Source organism: Ceratosolen solmsi, unplaced genomic scaffold (genome assembly GCF_000503995.2).
Source record: "Ceratosolen solmsi marchali unplaced genomic scaffold, CerSol_1.0 scaffold10, whole genome shotgun sequence".
NCBI lineage: Eukaryota > Metazoa > Arthropoda > Insecta > Hymenoptera > Agaonidae > Ceratosolen > Ceratosolen solmsi.
In genome coordinates, this window is record NW_011948412.1 from 15,664,144 (window position 1) to 15,687,481 (window position 23,338).

At 22.6% G+C, this 23,338-nt stretch overlaps 2 protein-coding genes across 2 annotated transcripts; both read left to right on the forward strand.

Annotated features, from left to right (window-relative positions):
• Positions 1-2,446: 2,446 nt before the first annotated feature.
• Mcm6 (minichromosome maintenance 6) lies at positions 2,447-7,194 on the forward strand. Its single transcript, XM_011497663.1, has 10 exons — positions 2,447-2,621; positions 2,751-2,894; positions 3,614-3,878; positions 4,165-4,367; positions 4,447-4,645; positions 4,784-5,314; positions 5,414-5,719; positions 5,836-6,166; positions 6,509-6,637; positions 6,915-7,194. The coding sequence occupies exons 1-10, from the start codon at positions 2,530-2,532 to the stop codon at positions 7,151-7,153; spliced, it is 2,439 nt and encodes an 812-aa protein (XP_011495965.1). The 5' UTR covers positions 2,447-2,529; the 3' UTR covers positions 7,154-7,194.
• Positions 7,195-9,436: 2,242 nt separating this feature from the next.
• LOC105365299 (urea transporter 1) lies at positions 9,437-21,912 on the forward strand. Its single transcript, XM_011503418.1, has 10 exons — positions 9,437-9,593; positions 10,186-10,308; positions 12,293-12,412; positions 15,276-15,427; positions 16,609-16,765; positions 19,118-19,222; positions 20,147-20,294; positions 20,791-20,975; positions 21,195-21,359; positions 21,643-21,912. The coding sequence occupies exons 1-10, from the start codon at positions 9,513-9,515 to the stop codon at positions 21,700-21,702; spliced, it is 1,296 nt and encodes a 431-aa protein (XP_011501720.1). The 5' UTR covers positions 9,437-9,512; the 3' UTR covers positions 21,703-21,912.
• Positions 21,913-23,338: the final 1,426 nt, after the last annotated feature.

The following is a 23,338-nucleotide window of genomic DNA, read 5'->3' on the forward strand; positions in this document are numbered from 1 at the left end:
TTTATGCTTTAATCGCTGCTCTTTCAAAAGAGAGAAAAAACTATACATGCATACATATAATCATAGCGTAATTCGAAAATGCATCTAAAACAATATATTTACTGTTTTACGACAAGAAAAGAATTGGTTTTTATACGTCATTTGTTATTACCTCTTCTTGCGATGTTTATCGTATTGCCATATTATTTTATAATATTTCTCGATATTGTACATAATATATCGACATAACATTTGTAATTAATATATTATAAATAAATACATAAGCATAAGCAATTAAATAAACTACCCAGTCTTGAACTAGATATATCGACGCATATTTTGTCAACAATGATTAAAGTCTAAAATTTACATCCGTATCTACGATGCAAATTTGCATTGGCTGATCATGATCAACTTTCAAGAATTTCTATCTGCTATATAAACATAAATTAATTTATGCTATGTAGAGTTAAAAAGTTTTCAACTTTGTTTTTCGATAGGACAGACGTCAATCCGTATTGTACAGTCAGAAATCTAATGATTCTTTAATGGCATTGCACTGATCGCTATATTATAAAGTGCAATTTACGAAAGACTCAAATATTCTGTTTAAATTATCAAGTAATTAAGCAAAAAAAAACAATTATTTTTATTTTCACGAATTTTTATATTAAACATGATGGCTCTTCAAAAATTAGCTTTTATGTTTTTTGGTGCAGATACAAAATAACTTTTTTATCTTCACTCCAATTTATATTAAATCTATTTTGTAATCATAGTAACTATTTATAATAATAAATAATGCATTTTGTAATGACAAGTAAAAAATTGTATTTATTTACTTTAGTCTTCTTCGGCAGTTTTCATTATAAATATATATAAACATATAAAGTATATATTAATAAATGACATTAATTAATCTTATTTATGTAATGTATGTAATGTAATCGCCTATTAATACATTAATGAAAATAAATAATATTCAAAAATTAATTCTAATTATAATTGTTTAACATTTTTTAAATCATTACACTACAACATTTTTTTCCATTTTACATAGAATATCCATATAAAAATAAACAACCTATTGAAAAGTATATCATAATTGATATTTATAATGAATTTTCATGTATTACTTAAAATTAAAATCAAATAAAAATTAATATATAATAATTAATTTATTTTCATGTAGTATTGTATGCTATAGTATCGTACACTGTAAAGTTAGATATTAATTTAATTCCATATAAAATATTTAAATACATTTATTTTTTATATATAATGTCTTGTTACGAATATCATTAAATAAGTGACTGAAAGGAAATCTTACTTATCTTTTTTATAATTATATTAATATTATATTAATCAGTCATACAATATATAGTTAAAATATTTTAATAAATAACTTTATTAAATGCGAATTTTTAATAAGCATTTGATGAATCATCAAGTTAATAATATATTATAAGTTTGATTAAACTGGCAAATAGTGAAATAATGACAGTTAATTAAAATTATCTTAATGTTATTATTTCGATAAAAAGTGAAATCCAATATTTAACCATAATTTTTTACTTCGGATAGAGTGGGTTAGCAGTTTATTAATGATTGTATATATATTTAAATGCATTAGATTTAAAATTCTAATAATTATATTTCAATAATATTTAAATGCATTTATTTATGAAGCATGCTTTTATTTCTTATGAATTCGAACAATAATAACTTGTATTTGATAATAAAGAATGTTAAATATGCCAATAATGTACTGCTAAATACTAATTTTAATTAATAAATTACTTACAGTAATAATAAATTATATGCTAAACTTACTTAAAATGATCTAATAAATATTTATATATCATATAAACAATATCATATATTTTGATATATCATATAATTGAACAGAAGATCATAAGATAATTAGATTTTTCAGTCATTTTATTTATACATTTCTATTTTTAAACAAATAAATATTTTTTTTGCAAAATTTTTTTTTTCATTTAATCTTTTAACGTTAATTTCAATTGAAATTTTATTCATATGTATTATAGCAATAGCTCGAATAAGTTTATATCACACGATGTAGTTTTTTTATAGGGTAATAAAAATAATTTACTAGGATAATAAAGATTGCAGTAATAGTTGCTGTTAATTTTTTCAATTAGGTTTAAAGTTTACTTTATTTTTTATTTTTTTACGTTCCATTATACACACATTTATATTTTAATTTTTTTGATAGGTTCTTAGAAAAAAATTAATGGCAGTTATAAAAATACATAAATAAGGAGAAAACTGATATTGGAACGACTTGAATCTCCCACATAGATGACGACCAATGATCATCATAGCTTTGTAAGTAGGCGTGCCGAATTCTATCCATTTTGAAAATTAATTCAATTTGTGGACTGCAGAGTGCGTTTACGTAGCACCGGAGTGAACATTATAGATCGATTTTTCCCGCCAAACTAATCCGTTCGGTGATTTGTATTGTTGTGATTTGATTTTAATTTATTCGTGTTTTATTAAATTAATAATTTACCGTTAAATATGGATTTAGGCGATGTACCTGCTCGACAATTAAAAGTTCGTGATGATATCGGAATACAAACCCAAAAATTATTTCAAAATTTCCTCGAAGAGTTAGTTAATATTGTTATTATTCATATATATATATATTAAATTCTTTTTCTTGCTAGTGAAATAAATGTTATTATTAAATTCATTGATAAATTAGAATTGATATAAATGCAATTCATTTTTAATTTTAGATTTAAAGAAGAAGGTGAGGTAAAATATCTGGAGCCAGCTAAAGAACTTGTGAGTCCGGAGCGTAGCACATTGGAAGTGTCTTTTGAAGATATTGAAAAGTACAATCAAGTTTTATCCACAACTATAATAGAAGAATATTATAGGTACATAGTTATATTACTATATGAATAAATATATTATATAAATATATTTTTTTAATATTATATGACATTTTCAATTGATGTAATAAGTATTCTTTTAATAATCAAAAATGGTTATTATATACCATAGATATTGAAATATCTTTAGTAAAGAAAAAAAAAAATTCTATATTTAATCACAGTTTCTTATTTATTAGTATTATTATCTAATGTTTCATTTATAAATCAATCAATATTGTATCACAAAGAAATTATTTGTAGTTTAAAAATTTACAGAATAATTTATTTAAAATGTTCTTTTAATTTTTAATAAGAATCAATAAATATTTTATAATATATTAAAATAATATTAAAAATTCTTTTTTTATATATTATGTTTTTTAAAAGCGTCTTAATAAAAACATTACAGTTTAATTAAGTCATAATGGTAGAAAATTAAATTAAGCTAAATATTAAGTAATCTGTTGGGAAAATATTTTTTTTTGTAAATATTGTTATTTTACATTATGTAAAAGTAAATTTTATTTGTAAAACTAATACCAAATGTGATTCATTATTCTTTTAAAAATTAGAATACCATTTCGACTGCACTATATTATCTATCTCTATTTATTTTTATCTTTCATATTACAATACTATCAATTTGTATTTATATTTATCATTTCTATTAGAATGTAATAATAATTTATAAAATTTAAAATACCTTTATTTTCAATTTACAGAATTTATCCTTATTTATGTCAAGCTATTTGCAATTTTGTAACAGATCATGGTGGCTTGACAAAAGAAAAAGAATGTTATATTAGTTTGACTGATGTACCAACGAGACACAAACTTAGAGAACTTACAACTGCAAAAATAGGAACCTTAATTCGTATTTCAGGTCAAGTAATCAGAACTCATCCCGTTCATCCAGAATTAGTACTTGGAGCATTTTTGTGTCTTGATTGTAATATTCTAATTAAAAATGTTGAGCAGCAATTCAAAGTAAGATATTTAAAAATTAATAATATGAAAACTATATATAATATTCAGTCACAGTGATTAATTTTTCTCCTTTATAATTTCTTAAAAATATACTAGAATTATTCATAATTTTCAAATGTATAATTGGAAAATATAATAAATATTAATAATGAATTTTTTAGATTTCAATATTTATAAACATGTGTTTTCATTTATAAATTTTCTTGAAGAGTTTTTTGTTTAATCACTCTTATAGATATTTTTTAATTTGTTTTAATTTTTATTTTAACAATATTATATGTTTTAGTTTACAAATCCAACAATTTGTATCAATCCAGTTTGTAGTAATAGACGAAGATTTTTACTAGATTTAGATCACTCAGTATTTGTTGACTTTCAAAAAGTTAGAATTCAAGAAACTCAGGAAGAATTACCACGTGGATGTATCCCTCGTTCTCTCGAAATTATCTTAAGAGCAGAATCTGTTGAAACTGTTCAAGCTGGTGATCGGTACAAATCTTTATAAAATAATTTCAATACGAAATTTATTCGACGTAAAATGTATAATGTAATGACTAATTATTCATAGATACGATTTTACTGGAACATTAATTGTGGTACCTGATGTTGGAGTACTTTCAATGCCTGGGGCAAAAGCTGAACTAGGTTCGAGGCATAAAAAAGGTGATCAAGCTGATGGTATTAGGGGGTTAAAAGCTCTTGGAGTTAGGGATCTTAATTATAAAATGGCATTTCTTGGATGTAGTATTACACCAACTAGTTTAAGGGTAAAAATAATACTCAATATTTTTGTAAATTTTATATTTTACTGTTTTAACTATTTTTCTTTTGAATAATATAAGCAGTTTTCTATTACATATTTAATTTATATTGTATAATTATTTTTATTAAAAATTTTTAAATAGTTTGGAGGTACAGAAATGGCATTAGATGAGATTTCACAAGAAACAATGAAGAAGCAAATGACAACTGATGAGTGGAATAAAATTTATGACATGAGTAAAGATAAAAATCTCTATCAAAACTTAGTTTCGAGCTTATTCCCTTCCATACATGGCAATGATGAAGTAAAGAAAGGAGTGGTATTGATGTTATTCAGTGGAGTAGCCAAAAATACAACTGAAGGAACTACACTACGTGGTGATATTAATATTTGCATCGTTGGTGATCCTAGTACCGCAAAGTCCCAATTGCTTAAGCAGGTTGTTGAAATATCTCCAAGAGCTATTTACACGTCAGGAAAGGCATCTACCGCAGCTGGTTTAACTGCCGCAGTTGTTAAAGATGAGGAATCATCTGATTTTGTTATTGAAGCAGGTGCTTTAATGTTGGCTGACAATGGTATTTGTTGTATTGATGAATTTGATAAAATGGATCTAAAGGATCAAGTCGCAATTCACGAGGCTATGGAGCAACAAACTATTTCATTTGCTAAGGTAGGTAATAAGTGATAAATTAAAAAAATTAATATTTTATTAAAATCATGATATCATAGATAGATTGAAAAAATATTATTTTATATTTTATTATGATAGGCTGGTATAAGAGCAACTTTAAATGCCCGTACATCAATTCTTGCAGCTGCTAATCCCATCGGTGGTCGTTATGATAGATCAAAATCCTTACAGCAAAATGTTATGTTGACTGCTCCAATCATGTCAAGATTTGATCTCTTTTTTATTTTAGTAGACGAATGCAATGAAATTATTGACAATGCTATCGCTAAAAAGATAGTTGATTTGCACAGCAATAATTTTGTTACAATAGAGACTGTTTACACTCAAGCAGAAATTCTACGATACATAAATTTTGCAAGGCACTTTAAGCCTATTCTAAATGAGGTAAATATACGATTCATTTATTTTTAAAATGATGAAATCATTGTTGAAATATGATTAATTGGAGTGACTGTTTGCTATTATTTGTTATTTATTCAAAAGCATTTTATGTTTAATAGAAAGCCGGAGAATTGTTGATAAAAACATACACTGACCTACGTCAGAGAGAAAGTCAAGGAGGCGCAAAATCTACATGGAGAGTGACTGTAAGACAATTAGAGAGTTTGGTTCGATTATCAGAGGCACTCGCGAAATTAGAATGTCAGGATGAAGTGACTGAAAAGCATGTGAAGGAGGCTCGTCGTTTGCTTAGTAAAAGTATAATTCGAGTAGAACAGCCAGATATCGACCTTGAGGAAGGGATGGAAGCTGCCAATGAAATGGACGTAGATGAAGCTCCACCACTTATGGCAGCATTTAATAAAATGGATAATAATGGTGATAATGCATGTAAGGTTTCTAAATTTTTTCATGTAATAATTAAATCAATATATTAATTAGCTTTTATTACATGTATATATTAATCATTTTTAGTTAATTGTATTTTTCATTTGTTTTAATTAGATTTAATTCATTAGTTTTAATCTTCAATTAATAAATTGCAATAGATTTGTAATATAATATAATATAAAATTATTTTATAAATTAATTAATATTTTATTAATCAATAATTATCTTATTAATTAGTTAATTTTTAGGTTTCTTTTAAATTAATAATTAAATATAAATTTAAATATAAATAAAATAAATAAAATATAAATATGAATATAAATATAAATATTATCTCTATAGCTCACGTTGATGATGCTCAGGCATCACAGTCAAAGAAAAAGCTGTCAATGTCTTATGAAGAATATAAAAATCTTACTAATATGTTGGCGATATACATGAGAGGCGAAGAAGCTCGAATAGAAAGAGAAGGTCTGTATAAATTAAATGTATAACTGCCTTAAAAGTACACATTCAAATTTATGCACAATAATGTATAAAATTCTTAATATTCAAAGTACTATATCATTTCTAAAAATGTGCTTATCAATCTTTAAATGATATATAAGATTTTAGATAGATAGACAATTTACAAATTTGAAGTATAATTTACATAAAATATGAAATTATAAAATGACTTATTATTCGATTTAAATAAATATGAATTTAAGAAGTAATTTTTTTTATTTAATATTTCTAAATTATATAGGTGAGAATAAAGAAGGTATTAGAAAGTCTGAACTGGTTGCTTGGTATCTTGATAAAATACAAGATCAAATTGATTCTGAAGCCGAATTATTAGAACGAAAATCTTTGATAGAGAAAATCATTGACAGACTTATATATCATGATCAAATTATTATCCCGTTAACAACGAATGCTGCAAAATTGGAAGGCGAAGATGAAGATCATATGCTAGTTGTACATCCTAACTATATTATAGATTAAAATTCATGTATAGAATTAAATTTAAAACTTAAAATTAAGTCAAACACATTGTATTATAATAAGGAAAATTGATACAGTTTTTATATTATATTTTTTTACCATGTAAAATAGTATAAGAGTTTTGCAAGAAATTTTTACTATATGTTTAAAATTATTAAAAATTTTACATAATGCAGGTCCATATGAAAATATCAGTCTATTTCACTTTGAGTTGACGAGTGTTTTATAATATCGAATTAAATTGATAAAGCTTTTAATATCTGACATAATTTAGAATTCTTTTTTTTTAATAAACCAGAAAGTATGTAAGTTTTATATTTTTTGACAAATTTATTTGTAATGTAAATATTTATGCATTTTTTAATTTTTTTTATTAAACTAAAAATGTTTTAATTATATAATTAGATAACTAAATTTATTTGCGTTTATTAAGTAATTTTTTTAATGCTTATATGCGATTTAATTTAATAAATAAGATTTAATTAGAAATACATTAGTATTATTCATTTACACATACCTTACTGAGTAATTAACTGTTATATTTTATTATTTTCTGTATATCTTTAATGTGAGAAATTATTTTTAAATGTATTTATTAAATAACTTGTTATTAGATGGTATTCTGTAATTTCTATCAAGGTTTTTATAAATTTTCGTTTTCGATTTATTCATAACTACTAATTTACGATGCAAGCATAACAAAAGTTTCTATAAATGACGCAGAAAAACAGAAAGCGAAATCTCACAGATAGCAAATATTCCTTTTATTCTAATAAACAGTGTATGAATGATTAAAAATAATGTACATTTATTTTTGCTTTCTCATCATAATGCATTTATAGAAGATAATCCCCTAGTGATTGGCTATTCACAGTTGATTTGTAGTCATGATTACAACTACAATTAAGACGCTCTTTATCTACATCTACAAATACAATATCTACATAGCATGTAATAAAACTGAAGAGTATATTATATGTTAATATTTTATCGATAAAAGTTTCATACTACAAAAAAGCAATCTATCTTTCATTATAAGGAATAGTGTATACATGAAGGTCTGTCTCTCGATTTCATTATCCGTAAATTTATTGACGTAACTTATAAAAAATCTCGATTATACCTACATTGAATCATGAAATGTTATGCATTACCATTTATAAAATTTTTATAAAAATAATTAAAAAAACTATATATATATATCTGTGTATGTGTGCGTGCGCGCGCGTGTATGTGTGTGTGTGTCTATAATATATTACAATATGATGCATATAATATAATAACACATAAAAAATATACAGACTAATTGTTTAAGAAAAATAGTTAATAATTAATATAATATTAATCACAAAATCATTAAAATTGGGTATACGTATGAAAAATTTGAATCTTTATTATTGTGATGATAATATTCTTCAAATAATAAAATATTTATTTGAAGTAATTATATCATGCAAGTATAGGTATTGGTTTCAATTTATATATTTTATCAATGAATCAGCATAAAATTCAAAAATGTTTAAAAACTCGATAACTATTTATATTAGGTATAGTATGAAAAATTTTATAATTAAATTTTATCTGAATTGAAAAGGTTTGGTAAAGAATACATCGGTATGATAAATGTTTTATAAAAAGAATATATGCATCTGTAGACTAATCTATAGCTCTATAGACTAATATTTCTTGTACTACATACTGCAATTGAAACTGATTTTTTATTCGATTGATTAGGCGTAATTTTCGTAAAAAATAATATTTTCGCACGATGGAAAGTTTGAAACCTCTTTCGGGTAGATAATATAAATGAAAATTCAATTATTATGTTTACATTTATTATAATTACATTTTTAATACTTTCAATTGCCTTTAATGAAACAACGAATTATGATATTAACAATAAATATTTATTAAGGATAGTGAACAAATCATACTTGTAAACAATCAAATAAATATTATTTATTTATTTAGTAATCCATTACAATAAGTAATGTAATTCATTATTTAACTACACGGGAGAATTATTAAAATAGTGTAAATTAATGTAATAGAAAATCGTGCCGATGTCCATGTACATTAACATATGCACGATACAGAAACTGATTAACGCTAAGTCTCACCTCGCTTTTCCTTCACGGCGAACTCTCTAATTTGATATCTGAAAGAAGCGATAGTAAGTGCTTGCTCAAGACTTATTATCTTGGAAAGCAATACTTAGCGTTAACTTAATAAACTCCATCTCGGGCAGTAATCGGTATTCGTCGCTCGAAGACTCTTTATATCTCTATATGTCCGAGAAAAAATCGTTAGTCGGCTTCAGTTATTCGATGGTTAGCGGTTGTCGCTCTTACCGATCAGGATGACTACCGGGGAATGGATAAATTCCGAGCAGCTGCAATCAATTGACGATCCCGAAGAGGATCACCTCCAAAAGAAAAAGGTAATCATAAATTCCATGATTTCTCGATATTCCAATGCTATCATTGATATGGCTTTGCTACTAGGCAATTCATATTTAATTTTTCAATTTCAACGTTGAAAATAGTACAATAATAATTGTCATGTTTTTTTGGTGGGCACGTCTTTCAAATTTTTTCAAATTTAATTTCTGAATGAAATGTTTTAAGAATAAATATTAAGCTGTTTTTTTGTATTGGATTAATGATAATCGTGTGACAGTTTTGCGTAAGATAATAATGTTTTACATTTTTGGTATGATGCCAGTCATTAATTTTTAAATAATAAAAAGGTAAATGAGTAAAAATTAAACATTTTTCTTTCAAACATTGATTCGTAATACAACTCGCAAATATATACTTGTTTTAATGTGTTAGTAATATAGTAAACAGTAAATAGTTATAATACTTTAAGGGCTTTAAAAATCATGATATGGTTATATTATTGCTTTAAGAGGCTCAATAAAACAACAAAGCGATAAATGGTGGTGGGAGAAATCATGCCATAAACATATTTCTATTTCTCAATGTGTTTGTAGATAAATTTAGCCCTCGTTAATGTACATTTCTATTTAGCCGAGAAATGGTTGGACGATTGGTGGCGATTGTCCCATTCTACGAAAGTACTTGGAAAATAAAGATAGTATAGGCTGGATGGTCTTAAAATTTTTCGTTGCCTTTACCCGAGGATTTTCTCAGGTATGTTGTTACTTTATTAAGACAAGGAAATTAATTATATGATCAGTGTTCACAATAAATCGTAATATGGTTTGTATCTCATTACAAATATAAAAAATCAATATGTTTTATAAAACAACTATTAATACGTTTCATTATAAAAGATTCCCGAATATTATTATTTTAAATATTTATAAAATAGCAACCAATTTTTAATATAGCTAATTTAATTCAAAGTATATAAACCGTGTATTTATATTAATGCTGAATATATTTCTTATAATTATTTAATCTCAATATTTTTATCGCTGCACTTATTTATTATTATACTTTCTTTTATCTTGAATTTTATCTATTACGTTAGAATTAGTAAAAAAAACACCTTTTCATTATGCATTTTTTTGCTTTGCAATGACGACATTATATCATATATTACAATCGATATGTCACTATGATAAGAATTATTTAATATCTAAAATTTATAATATAAATCCATACTATTAATATTTTTAAATTATTGATCAATAAAAACAATTAATAGTTTTGGTGTTTTTATTTATTCGTTTTATTTATTATTTGTTTTTATTATTCGTTATTCTTTATTATTCGTTTTCAATATTAATTGTTCTTTATAGTTAGATTCATCTTAAATATTAAGTATTTGTTACATATCATACAATAAAAATACAAACGCTCAATTTATCCACATCTTATTTTAAAAAGATTTTAAATAAATTATAATTAATTCTTTAATATAATTCATTCTTTGACTAAAAGATTATAGTATTTGTACTTTTAGTTTTACAATTTATTAAATAGTAGAGATTGTTAATCTGAAATAAAAAAATTTTGAATATAAGATATATTAATATTAATTTGTGCCTATGAATTAATAATATTAATAATTGAATAGTATTTTGAATTACTTAATACGGCTAGATAAAGCTACTTTACTGTACAGTTACTTACTAGGTCTTTCATTTTTTTACATATTACTTGAAATATAAAAACTATATTCGATATTTATATGAAAAAATAAAAGATTTAGTTATTTTGTTATTTAATACTTAGAATATTTATAAATGTTAATTGAAATGTCTTAAATAATATACTGAAATTAACGCGAATGGATTTTGAAATTGATGGAAAATAAATAAAAATGAAACTTAAAATGAAGTTGATAAATATATGATATATAAATTTACTATTTTATTTTATCACTTAATAATTTTATATTTGAAAAGTTATTAGAATTTTTATTAAAATATGTATTGATTGAGCATTTTCAAAGCAATTTTAATATCTATTATTAATGATTATGCATTATTCATTATTATATATTATATACACCAATTATTTTTGATGTACAAAAAAATTATTTAAGAAAATAGCATTATATTATTTTGATATTATTTTAATTAACGAGTTATATATTCATATATATATATATATATATATTATTTTAAATAAATGTAAAAAATAATTAATATTTTATGGTTCTTTAATTTTAATTATATTTCTGTGCGCATATAGACTGATTGATTAAAAATTATTATACAAAAATATAGCAAGTGAATAATAGTTTTTTATTAAATATATTTTATATTATTAAAGATTATTATAAATATATAACATTATAGAATATATCCTCCGAGTAATTTGATTTGCAAAATTATTTGTAAATTTTTTATTACATCATTACATTATTCACGGCCTAATACATTGGTAATAAAAAAAAAGCTGAAGAGAAAAGAATAAAAAAGGATTACATTTTAGAAAACAGCTATTTTTTTCTAGTGTAATTGTCTTCAGATTTAAACAAATGCATATATTTTTTAATGATGTCATTTTATTTAATTAAAAAATAATAAAAATAATATTTTTAAACATCGTTTTCATAAAATGATTTAATTCATTTATTGAGATGATTTCCTGCGTAATATTCTTATTATTATTTATTTACAAAAGCATAACGCAACAATTTATAAATAAGTTTAATTTTCAGGTTACTTTTGCTAACAATCCAATAACTGGAATTATCTTAATGATTGGTGTTGCATCGATTGTGCCAGGAACCTTTGTTGCCTGTTCAATAACTGGTTTTCTTGGCCAATTAATATCAATGGCAAGTACTATATTAGAATTATATTAATTTATTTATTAATGATTTTATGATCTAAATAAGAATTAATCATTATATTTACTTTATTATTTTTGTTCATTTAATAATAATGATAAGAATTTGGAAAATGAAAATAACAATCTACGTGAATTTACAATTCATATAAAATTTCTTTTTCAAAATAATTAAAATTATAATTGTTTTTTAAAATTAGATGTTTTCTGTTATACGACTATATATTATTAATTTATTTATTTATAATAATTTATTTTTACCACATTTCGTAAATATAAAAATATTTAACGTTCCAATTTTTACTTTTAATTAAAGTTAAATATTTCTATAGATTTTAAAGATATTTAAAATATTATTTTATAATATTTTTTAGTTCAAAATAATTTAATATCATTTTATCTAAATTATATTACCATACAGTGCTAAACAATCACTGCTCTGATAAATAAGATATTAGATAAATAAGAGTTAAGAATTGGTGAAAATATTATCTTATGCACATATTATTAATGTAAAGTTTGATGATAAGGTGGAAGCTATTCTGATAATTTCAATATTAATCGGCGTATATATAATTATACACGAATACAGCATATTTAATACAACATATTTCTATATTGTAAGAAATTATATTCAATATAATAGTTTCAAGTATAATATTTATACTTGATTTTACTCTACTGTAAGTGATTTTATGCTAATTTAGTTCATCATTTCATCAGAACTTATTATAAATGTTATTTTTATGAAAAAGTGGTTAATTTTCAATCATTTTTTCACAACACTTAGAAAGTAATGAAATATCGAATATAGGAATAACTGAAAAAGGTTGAATAGTAATATAAAATTTGCAAAAAGAGTATTTTTGTTTATAAATCATTTATTTTTTAACTTTTCTGTTTGTATTCAATTTTTGTACTGAATTACTTGTACCATTTGTTATTAATAATATACTAATAATATTTTTTTTATTATTTTATAATTATTTAAGTAATATCTTTCCATAAATTAAGTAAGCACTATAAACATTGAAGTAATATGATTTATCGTAAATAAAGAAAGAACATTAAAGCATTATTTATATATTGATTAAAATTCTAAAAGTACAAGCTTAAAGGTTTTTTAACAAAAACAATTTTTATACGTGATTTTGAATATAAAATAATAATATGATAGATTTTTAATCACCCCGAAATTCTTAATGCTGTATAAAATCCATATTTATCTGCTACACAAGTCGATATTGCAATAATGAGCACCATAATTTAATATTTAGAGCATAATGTCCAATGAAGTGTTGAAATATTAAATATAATCACAAAAATAAATGTGCAATAATTAGTAAATCCTAGTAATCAATATTATGTGTATATGTATAAGTTCAAGTTGTAGCTATGTGCTGATAATTTTGTAGAGATAAACACAATATTAAATTTATTGCAATTTAACATAATTATATCATACAAATTAATTGTTTCGAGAAAATTCAAAGCTTTTAAAGGTAAATGTTAAATTATATCTTTTCACTGATAAGTATTACAAAAACAGCTGATTTTTGATATTAAGATTAATAATTCAGTCTTTATGAAATTAATTTTTCTTAACATAGAATAAAATGTAAAATTTGACATTATTAATCTAATTATTGTTATTTTGAAAATAGTTTTTTTTTAAATCACCCTAAAATATTTAGTTTAGCTAACTAGTAAAAAATTGAATTCAAAATGTTAATATAACATTTAATCGTATGCAGTTAGTGAACATTTTTTGTGCAATTTTACACAAGTCTTTAGAGTTTTCGTAAATGCTAAAATTTTTTAGAAATTTTTAAGAAGATTGTGTACTTGTGTGATTCAATCGGTGATTGACAGGTATTATTTTATGTGATGAAATTAGTGAGCGGGTGAAGGGGAGGAGTATAGAAACCAAGCGATTAAAGGGTTACACCCCATATAGAAATTGTAGGTATTTTCTATAGATGACTAGAAAATAGAAAATTTATATAAATAGACGAGTCCTTTATACTTTATCGTAACAACAGACGGAGTTGACCTATTTAAGTTATGTACAGCTGTTTTGATGAGTCCAATAAGCTGACCCGAAATGAACTTTGTGTACTTTATCGAAAATCACTTCTTGTAAATATCTAAATCTATATCAATGTCTCTACATATAAATAATGTAAATTTTTGTTATTGTTCTACATTATTTAGTAGTAGTCCAACAATCTATCGGTATATTGTATTATTTACAAATTTTATATTCTGGGTTAAATAATGAATATTAATAATTTAATATTTCAAATATATAAAGTCCGTTCCTTTCATAGTTCCATGTAAGTATTTATTGAAGTAATTACTTTTATATCGGACAATATCATACATCTAGTAACACGATTTGTTAATATTTTTTTCCACTTGAATAATTCAATAAATATAGATTAAAAATTTTAATATTTTAAAATTACTATATATCCTTTGTTTATAAATTTTATTGTTCATAAAACATTATATCGTTTACTTGTTCAAATATTAGTATTTATTCAATAACATCAACTATGAGATATTTAAGCATAAATTCATATTATTAAAAATGATACTTTTTGCTTATAATTTTTGAAATTATTATTTATAATTAAAAGAACTGATAATTTATAAAAATAATATAAAAGTTTTAATTAAATTTAACAAATGAATCTTTAATAAATTAAATTTTATGCACAGTATACGTTTATATTTTATTGAACAATAATATGTATGTTTTACACTATATTCCTTTATATATATATATATATATATATTTTTTTTTTTTTAATGTCAATATATGGCATATTATTTTAATTTATTTATAGTTATTGAAAGAACCAAAAGAAAACATAGATAATGGATTGACTGTCTTTAATCCATTAATTTTTGGCGCAGTATCGTATTATTTTGTACCTATCATATATGGAAAATTTGATGGGTTCAGTATGTTAATGATACTATTAGGAGTTATATTTATGTAAGTAATTGTTCCTTTATCAATGGTTTTCTCATATGTAAAATTCTTTTAATTAATTTTATTGTCCAATAAATACAATAACCTTTTTTTATACGATTATAAATGTTATCTTATTTAATTTCTTTATTTATGGAAACTACATATTGTTAATGTATTTTATTGTCTCACTTATAAATTTCTAAGTATAAAATTTATTTCAGATAAAATTCTATGAAAGGGTTTTAAACAATAGTTTAATAATTTAAAAATTTATATATTTATCAATAAAATAGAGCATCTTAAAATAGCTTTAAGCGACTTTTTAAAGATATAATACAAATCAGTAAAATATAATATTTTATGTTCTATGTTAACTAATGATTTCATTTGTTATTATTGATTTATAGATATTTATGTATTCATTTCTTTAATTAAATTCATTATTCAATAGCTCAAAATTATTAGAAAAGACAAATTTCTCATTTATAAATATAATTCATAATAAATTATATTATGATACTTAATTATTATATTTGTGTTTGTTAATTTCTTAATGCAATTTATATGTTTGCCATACATTTAATTTAGTATAATAATAATATATGTTCAGTTAATATCATATAAGCCATTAAATTATATTTAATATATTGTGTATATAGTATATTTATTTTCAATTTTTAAATAAGTTGCGAGTTATTTAACGAGCCACTTGAAAGTCTAATAAGAAATAATTTAGCCTATTAAGACTTATCAAGAAAAATAAAACAAGAATAATATTGCATAGAATAAAGCATCGCATTGATAATAAGATAAATATAATTGATAATTGAGAAGGTACTTTGTGAGTCTTATCTATTAATCGAGATTCGCCTAAATATATTATCAGAGATAAGAGTTAAGAAAACTAAAAATGTTACTTTTACTATAGAGTTTCAGGAATTCATAGTTAAATAGAAATTAATCTTATGCCGACAGTAAAAATATTTAAAAATAGTTATACATATTTGAAAATAAGTATTCATAAATTATGTAATAATGGAAAGATATCGAAGGAAAATAAGATATTCTAGATTTAAAAATTTCAGCTTATAATCAGACAATGTAAAATAATTAAAGCTTATAATATATAAGATTTATAGTATTTTAGATAATAACTTGAAAGTTCTATTTTTTCTTAAATATGTCAAAATACTTTATTCCAGTGCGTATTTTTGGAGAGCATGTGAAAATAGTTGTGTTCCATGTTTAACTATGCCATTCAATTTAGCTGAGCTTATATTACTCTTTACATTGAAAAATGCAAACAGTCAGCTAGATATATCAACATCTGAAATATTAACATGGCCATTATTAAGTATGGTAAGTTTTTTTTTTATAAATCTCCAATTTTTATCCTTTATATTCAATTTATATATTATGTATATAAATAATAATTTTATTATGTGACATTTTATATATTTTTTTTTACTAATAACTGTTCCCCATTGTATGAAGAACGTATAAAAATATTAAATGCTTAGAAATTAGAATTTTCTACATATTAAAAAATGTCGCAAATTATCTTTATTATTTACATTAAAAATTTCAATATATTTATGTGTTCTTATTATATCTAATATATTTAATTTTGTCACAAGAATTATCATCATTATATATAATAATAATATTCTTTGCCGTTTAGAAATTCATAATTAATCATTTATTCGAAATATTTTTAAATTCATTGATATTAGCACCATTATTAATTATCGATAATTATAACTTTAATGTTAAAAATTAAATTAATGAAAGAAATATGTTTTGATAAATTGCAATATATTTTAATTATTTAATTAAGATATTATTTTCATTTTAATATATTGAAATTGCAAATAATTTTAAATCACTAGAATTATGTTAAAAAATATTTGATATCTATTTCTAAAGATTATTTAAATAATATTAGATATGAAAGAATATATAAATTAGAATATTTACTTCATAAATATTTTAAAAATTGATACAAAATTCAATTCTCAGAATATTTTCTTAAATATTTTATAAAAATTATAAATAAATTTCTGAATATAGTTTCTTTAATTATCGATATATTTAGTAATAATTTATTATTATTTAAATTATTATATTTTACTTACTAATATTATTTTTAATTTTACTTACTGTCAATTCATTTTCTAAATTTCTTTGCTTGTTATCCTAAAAGTATTCATTTAATTAATTCATATATGTAAATAATCTAAGATGAAACAAATAACTTGTAAGAAACTAAAATATAGATTTTTGACATGCATACAATTATTAAAATTGTTCAACAATAATAACTAAATTATTTCAACTAGATGTCATTTAAAAACCTAAAAGTCGGATTTCTTCTTTTATGAAGCTAACATTTTTATATTTCACTAATGACAATTTTTATAGAATTATACGTGCATCTTATAATGAGAAATGAATTTTATTTTATTGTGCTTTTTCAAAAAAAAAGAAAGTATCTAATAATAAAGCTGTAAAAAATTCTCGTCAATGACAGTATCACTGTAAGAATTCTAACTCACCTGCTTTAAATTATATATTATTCTTTTCTACTCTTTTTTAATTTTCTTAGTTTAATTTACTATATACTTGCAAATTTTTAGTTTTTGAACAAGTTGCATATATTTAATATTGGCTTAAAATATTGTTAATAATAATGTTAATAATAATAAAATATGTTTATTGAATTTAATATTATTAATAGTATCACATGTAAGCTGAATATTTATATTACTTATACAGACGGTGTTTTAGGTAGTATTTAAACTGAGTTTTAAATTAATATTAAATGTTTTATATCCTTTCGTCAAATAGATATTGTAAAAAGAATATACTAAAGTTCAAAATTAATTTAAATTAATATAGTTATTAATCTCTGAAAAGGTCATTAAAAGCTACACAAAATGTGTTTTTGTAAAAAATAATTTAAATGACTCGAATATGTTCATAAAATTAAAGTAATTAAAAAATAGTTATCATTTAATTAACTAATACAATACAATCAAATGTAAATTATATTCCTAAAGGTATCTCAAATGATTAATAATAACATTAGAAGAGCAGCACGATATAAGATAATTTTCTATGAAGTGTATTACCCTGTATAGAGTAGCTATTGCTATAAACTTGATAATTAAATATATAAAAATTTATGTTAAATATAAATGTGGTTAAAAATCTAAATTAACGTAAAAAATCAGTATTGAATAATTAATTGTAAATTTTGTTTGCTGATTTTGTATACTGAATCTGAAAAAAAATTTTAATAATTGGTTCAACATCATTTGTTCTACCAAGTAAAATGATTCTACCGAGTAAAATACATTTTATTTATATGATTCAATACTCATTGAGTAAAAATTATATCTATCTCAATTTTTAGTACTTATTACTTCTTTTTATTACGATGGAACAACAACGGTTATATAATACCGTTGATTTAATCAGTTATTTTATAATTCATGATTGATGGATTATTCACACGTGCTTTTGTATAATCATAAAATTCTTAAATTCTCATGGCATTTATTAAATCACGATTAGATATCAATAAAAAAGTGTGCATTATTTCAAAGTGAAAGTAAATTTCATGATATCAAAGTCTTTGTTGGACGGGCGCAATATATTATGTACGAATCCCAAGCTCACATAACACATCGGTATCATCTCGTTTTCCAGAACAATGTGACGGCACCGGTAACGACGATAGCAGCTACTACGGATGCAAGCAAGCGCTTTGTCGAGAATGCGACAATTGTCGTCCACGACCTCGACTGGGGAATGGTGAGGATGCGCGTGCTATTTATTGTTTTCGAGTCGGGTGACAAACAGATATGGCCTACTGCGGCTTGTATATCATACAGATCATTTTTACACTTGCTTTAGCATTTATGTAGATTTCCCTGATTTTATCCTGTATTTGTTTCATTATATTCATTTTTGTTTTTGTTTGAAAAAGTACATATAATTGCATATAGGCAATGTAATTACGTAAACTTAGCTGTGAAATTCTTTGCTAACATAAAGTTTATTCAGAAAATTCTTATAAATACTTGGCAAAAGAACTTTGAAATTCTGAATAATTTTAATAACTTTCAAATGAACTTATCTATTTACACTTTGATAGCATCTATTTGTATGTCTATTTATATTTAAATCTTTTTATGTATATACGTAGCTATATTAACTCGCAATAGAATATCTACTATTAAATAAAAAAAAAAAAAAAAAAAAAAAAAAAAAAAACTGAAGCTACATTGAATATTAATTTGAAAAGAAGATATTCATTTACTGTCTCGTTATTAATATAAGTGGATTAAATAAAACAAATGATTGGTTTCCTTATGTCGTATGAAATACTTCTATTGAAATTCATGAAATATATATAATATACTATAATGGAATCATAAACGATAATAAAGTTTAGCATACAAGATTATGCAAAAAAATGTTGAATACTGTGAGATGAATATGATTAAATATTTCTTTCGAAAGTACAACCTAATGTTTAATAAAACTATATTTATAATAACAATTTAGACACAATAAAATACTAAATGTAATTAAAACGTGCTACTGAATATAGCAGTCAGAACGAAAAACTTTCAAATTTTTTAATCATAAATTAAATAATAAATTATTATGGAATTAATTTTCAAAAGTAATTCAATGGTAATAAAGTTATATAATTGAGTATTATGTATTTAGATAGTACGTGCATCAGTGACTTCAGCATCGCAGTTGTTTGCAACTGACAGCGTACCTTTGGGCGCTATTCTATATTTAAGTGTTTTAATATATTCACCAATTACGTGTCTTTTTGGATATATGGGCTCATTAATTGGCTCACTCGTTGGTAAGTTTTAATTTTGTATATATCAAATAAATTATCACCTCGGAAGCCAGGCTTATTATTGGAGCACACTATTACATTCTTAATAACATATAACAAACAATTGTAAAGATACAGTTAATCTTTAATAGGGAAATACCTAAAATATCTATATTTCAATAGTATGAAGTATTAGAACATATGAATTTTAATTAACAAAAATTACAAAGAAATTTAATATTTATTGAACATTAATAAATTAAATGAACTTTACATATATATAAGTAATATTGAAAATTGACTTGTGAATTTAATCGTAAAATATGTTCCAAAAAGAATTATAAAACCAGTTCAGAAAAATAGTAAAATATAACGTGCAATACCGCATGCCTAAAACAAAAAATCAGGAACAAATTATAAGAGATTTATAAAGTCTTCGAAGTTAATTATATATATTTATATTCTTTGTTAGAAATACGTGTAAAAGTATTTAATATAACAAATTTCATTATCACTTTAGGTTTTCAGATTGGTGCGACTTATGAGAGTGTGTATTGTGGTTTGTGGGGGTTTAATGGCTACTTGATAGGAACAAGTTTAGGAGGCAGTTTTCTAGTGCTGAATGGCCAAGTTGCCATTGCTACATTTGTTGCTGTTGTTCTCTCGGCCTTTCTACAACACGTATTGCAGATAATTTTTTTACCGGTAATCAATATTAAGTATAATGTATTATTTTAAATGTAAGCTTTATATGTATTATAAAGTTTTTTTTCATTAATTTACGTACTATTGTGTGTATATGAATTTAAAAAAACGTATTTACTTGTTTCTTTCTTTTTAATTTTATATGTAAGAAATAAAACTGAAATAATTTGTTTTCGATCTTATACGGAAATAATTGCAAATATAAATTAAATATTTTAGATAGGCCTTCCTGTTGGCACAATACCTTACGTACTGACAACTTGGTTATTTATTGGACTTGGTAAATCTTCTAACGGAACGTTTTCTTATCCTATTACAATATCATTTCCCGAAGCGCAACGCCACGAACTTTTATTACGTCATCGGATTGCACAATTGAAAAAGGTGGATGGGTGATTTTTTAAATTACATATTAATAATAAATCTTTAATACTTTTATTATCTTAAAAACTTTTATAAATATTGAAATTTGTTCCTAGCACTTTCAATCGATTATTTCTTGGAATATCGTGTTATTTTTTCATTTATTATTAAATTCCAATAAAACTATAATTATTTAAATCCTTCTCCTTAATTGTACCAAATAACTTAACTTTGTAATTAACTTTAAATATTTAAAAATAGCTCGAATTAATTTTCGAAAAACTAATTTACTTTATTATTTTAGAATAAAAAAGAATGCGATCCAGAGCTTCATATTCTTAATGGAAAAGAGCCTCCAACGTAACTAACTTATTAAGCGTATGTCCTACTAGATAAATGAAATGAATTTCCTTTTCACTGAACAGATTAGTCCTTGAATGCATATATAGTAAAAATATTTTATCTCAAGAAAATATATTATAATACCAAGTATGAATGTTCAAGCCCTCGGTACACTCCTGTGATTAGTTATGGATTTAATGTAAATATGAAGATTTCACATTAGTACTGAACTCGTTAGTATTGAAACCTTCATCTCATCGATATTTTTTTTTGTTTTTTTTTTCTAGTATAACAAAGATAAATATTAATAAATATTTGTATTTTATCGAAATTTATTTAACCAAAAAAAGATGTTACATGGTTGAAGATCTGAGTATATTACAGATTATTAGAAAAATTTGCAAAATATTTCAATATTTTATCTATTATTATATCAAATAAATCCACAAAAATAAATTTAGTCACCGTATTTATTTATCTTTTGACAATAATGTATAAAAATTGAATTCAAAAACATACAAATATTATAATAAAGTATACTATTAAAATATATTGTATTTTTTGCAATTAATATTTATACATAATGTATTAATGCTTATAAAATATGCATGTTTATCATTTATTTCAATATATTTTCAAACTCTATATTGTAATAAAAAAAAAGAAAGTCTTTAAGGTAAATTGAAATATAACGCCTAAAAAATGTGTGTGTATATAGAAAAATGTATGGAATGTAATTCTTTTTAATAAAAAATTAGATTTTAAAATAAATTTTAATTAATTTACTTCTTTAGACATTTATTAATTATAACATAGATCATTGATTTATAACTAAATTATGTAAATGGTTATTTTATATTTAATCTTTGAATGTTTATTTTAATTGAACTTTATTTATATTATTTATATAGACATATAATAATTAATTTATATAATTATGCTTGTGGTTTAATATTTTAGCGTGTTAGTTATTATAGGTTGAATTAAATTTTGAAAAATAATAAATCGTTAATTAAAAATGTATTTACAATTAATAAGGATTTATATTTTATTATATATTTTAGACTCATTATTTAGTATGTTTATTTTTTCGATTTTTTCTGAATTAAAAACTTTATATTATGTTTTATAATGTTATAATTACATTCAATTGTATTTATACATTTTTATCCGAAGAAAATTTTATATGTGAATATAAAATTCTGCTTATGAATATATAATTACCAATTGTTAAATGCTTTTACAAATAGTTTATTGCCACTTAGTAATATCTAATAAACCCATCATATTTAAAAAAAAATTAATTAATTTTCACTTGGTGCAGTGGATTTTGTCGAGGCATGTGGGATATATTGAATTCATATTATACTCCATTTATCTGCTTGTATCGAAATATTTTTATTCTTATTTATACATAAATAAACGAACTAAATAATAAATTTCTTTTAATAGAGTATATACTCTTTTATTTTATTTTACTCAAACTATTTTATACGCTCTATTTTTTGACTTGATCGCATAAAAATCCAACAAGTCTTCTTAACTAAAAATTAAATTGTCTTCCTCCTCTCTTCGCTCATTCTTCGTTTGTTGGCTCGTGAGATGATTTTAACGTCATGCACTATATTGAAACTATTTTTTATTGTATGCAGGGATTA

Coding starts and splice junctions, on each gene's coding strand:
- Mcm6 (XM_011497663.1), top strand. CDS start 2,530: ATGGATTTAGGCGATGTACCTGCTCGACAATTAAAAGTTCGTGATGAT. Junction 2,895..3,613: donor ATAATAGAAGAATATTATAG/GTACATAGTTAT, acceptor TTCAATTTACAG/AATTTATCCTTATTTATGTC. Junction 5,720..5,835: donor TTAAGCCTATTCTAAATGAG/GTAAATATACGA, acceptor TATGTTTAATAG/AAAGCCGGAGAATTGTTGAT.
- LOC105365299 (XM_011503418.1), top strand. CDS start 9,513: ATGACTACCGGGGAATGGATAAATTCCGAGCAGCTGCAATCAATTGAC. Junction 9,594..10,185: donor ATCACCTCCAAAAGAAAAAG/GTAATCATAAAT, acceptor ATTTCTATTTAG/CCGAGAAATGGTTGGACGAT. Junction 15,428..16,608: donor CTATTAGGAGTTATATTTAT/GTAAGTAATTGT, acceptor ACTTTATTCCAG/TGCGTATTTTTGGAGAGCAT.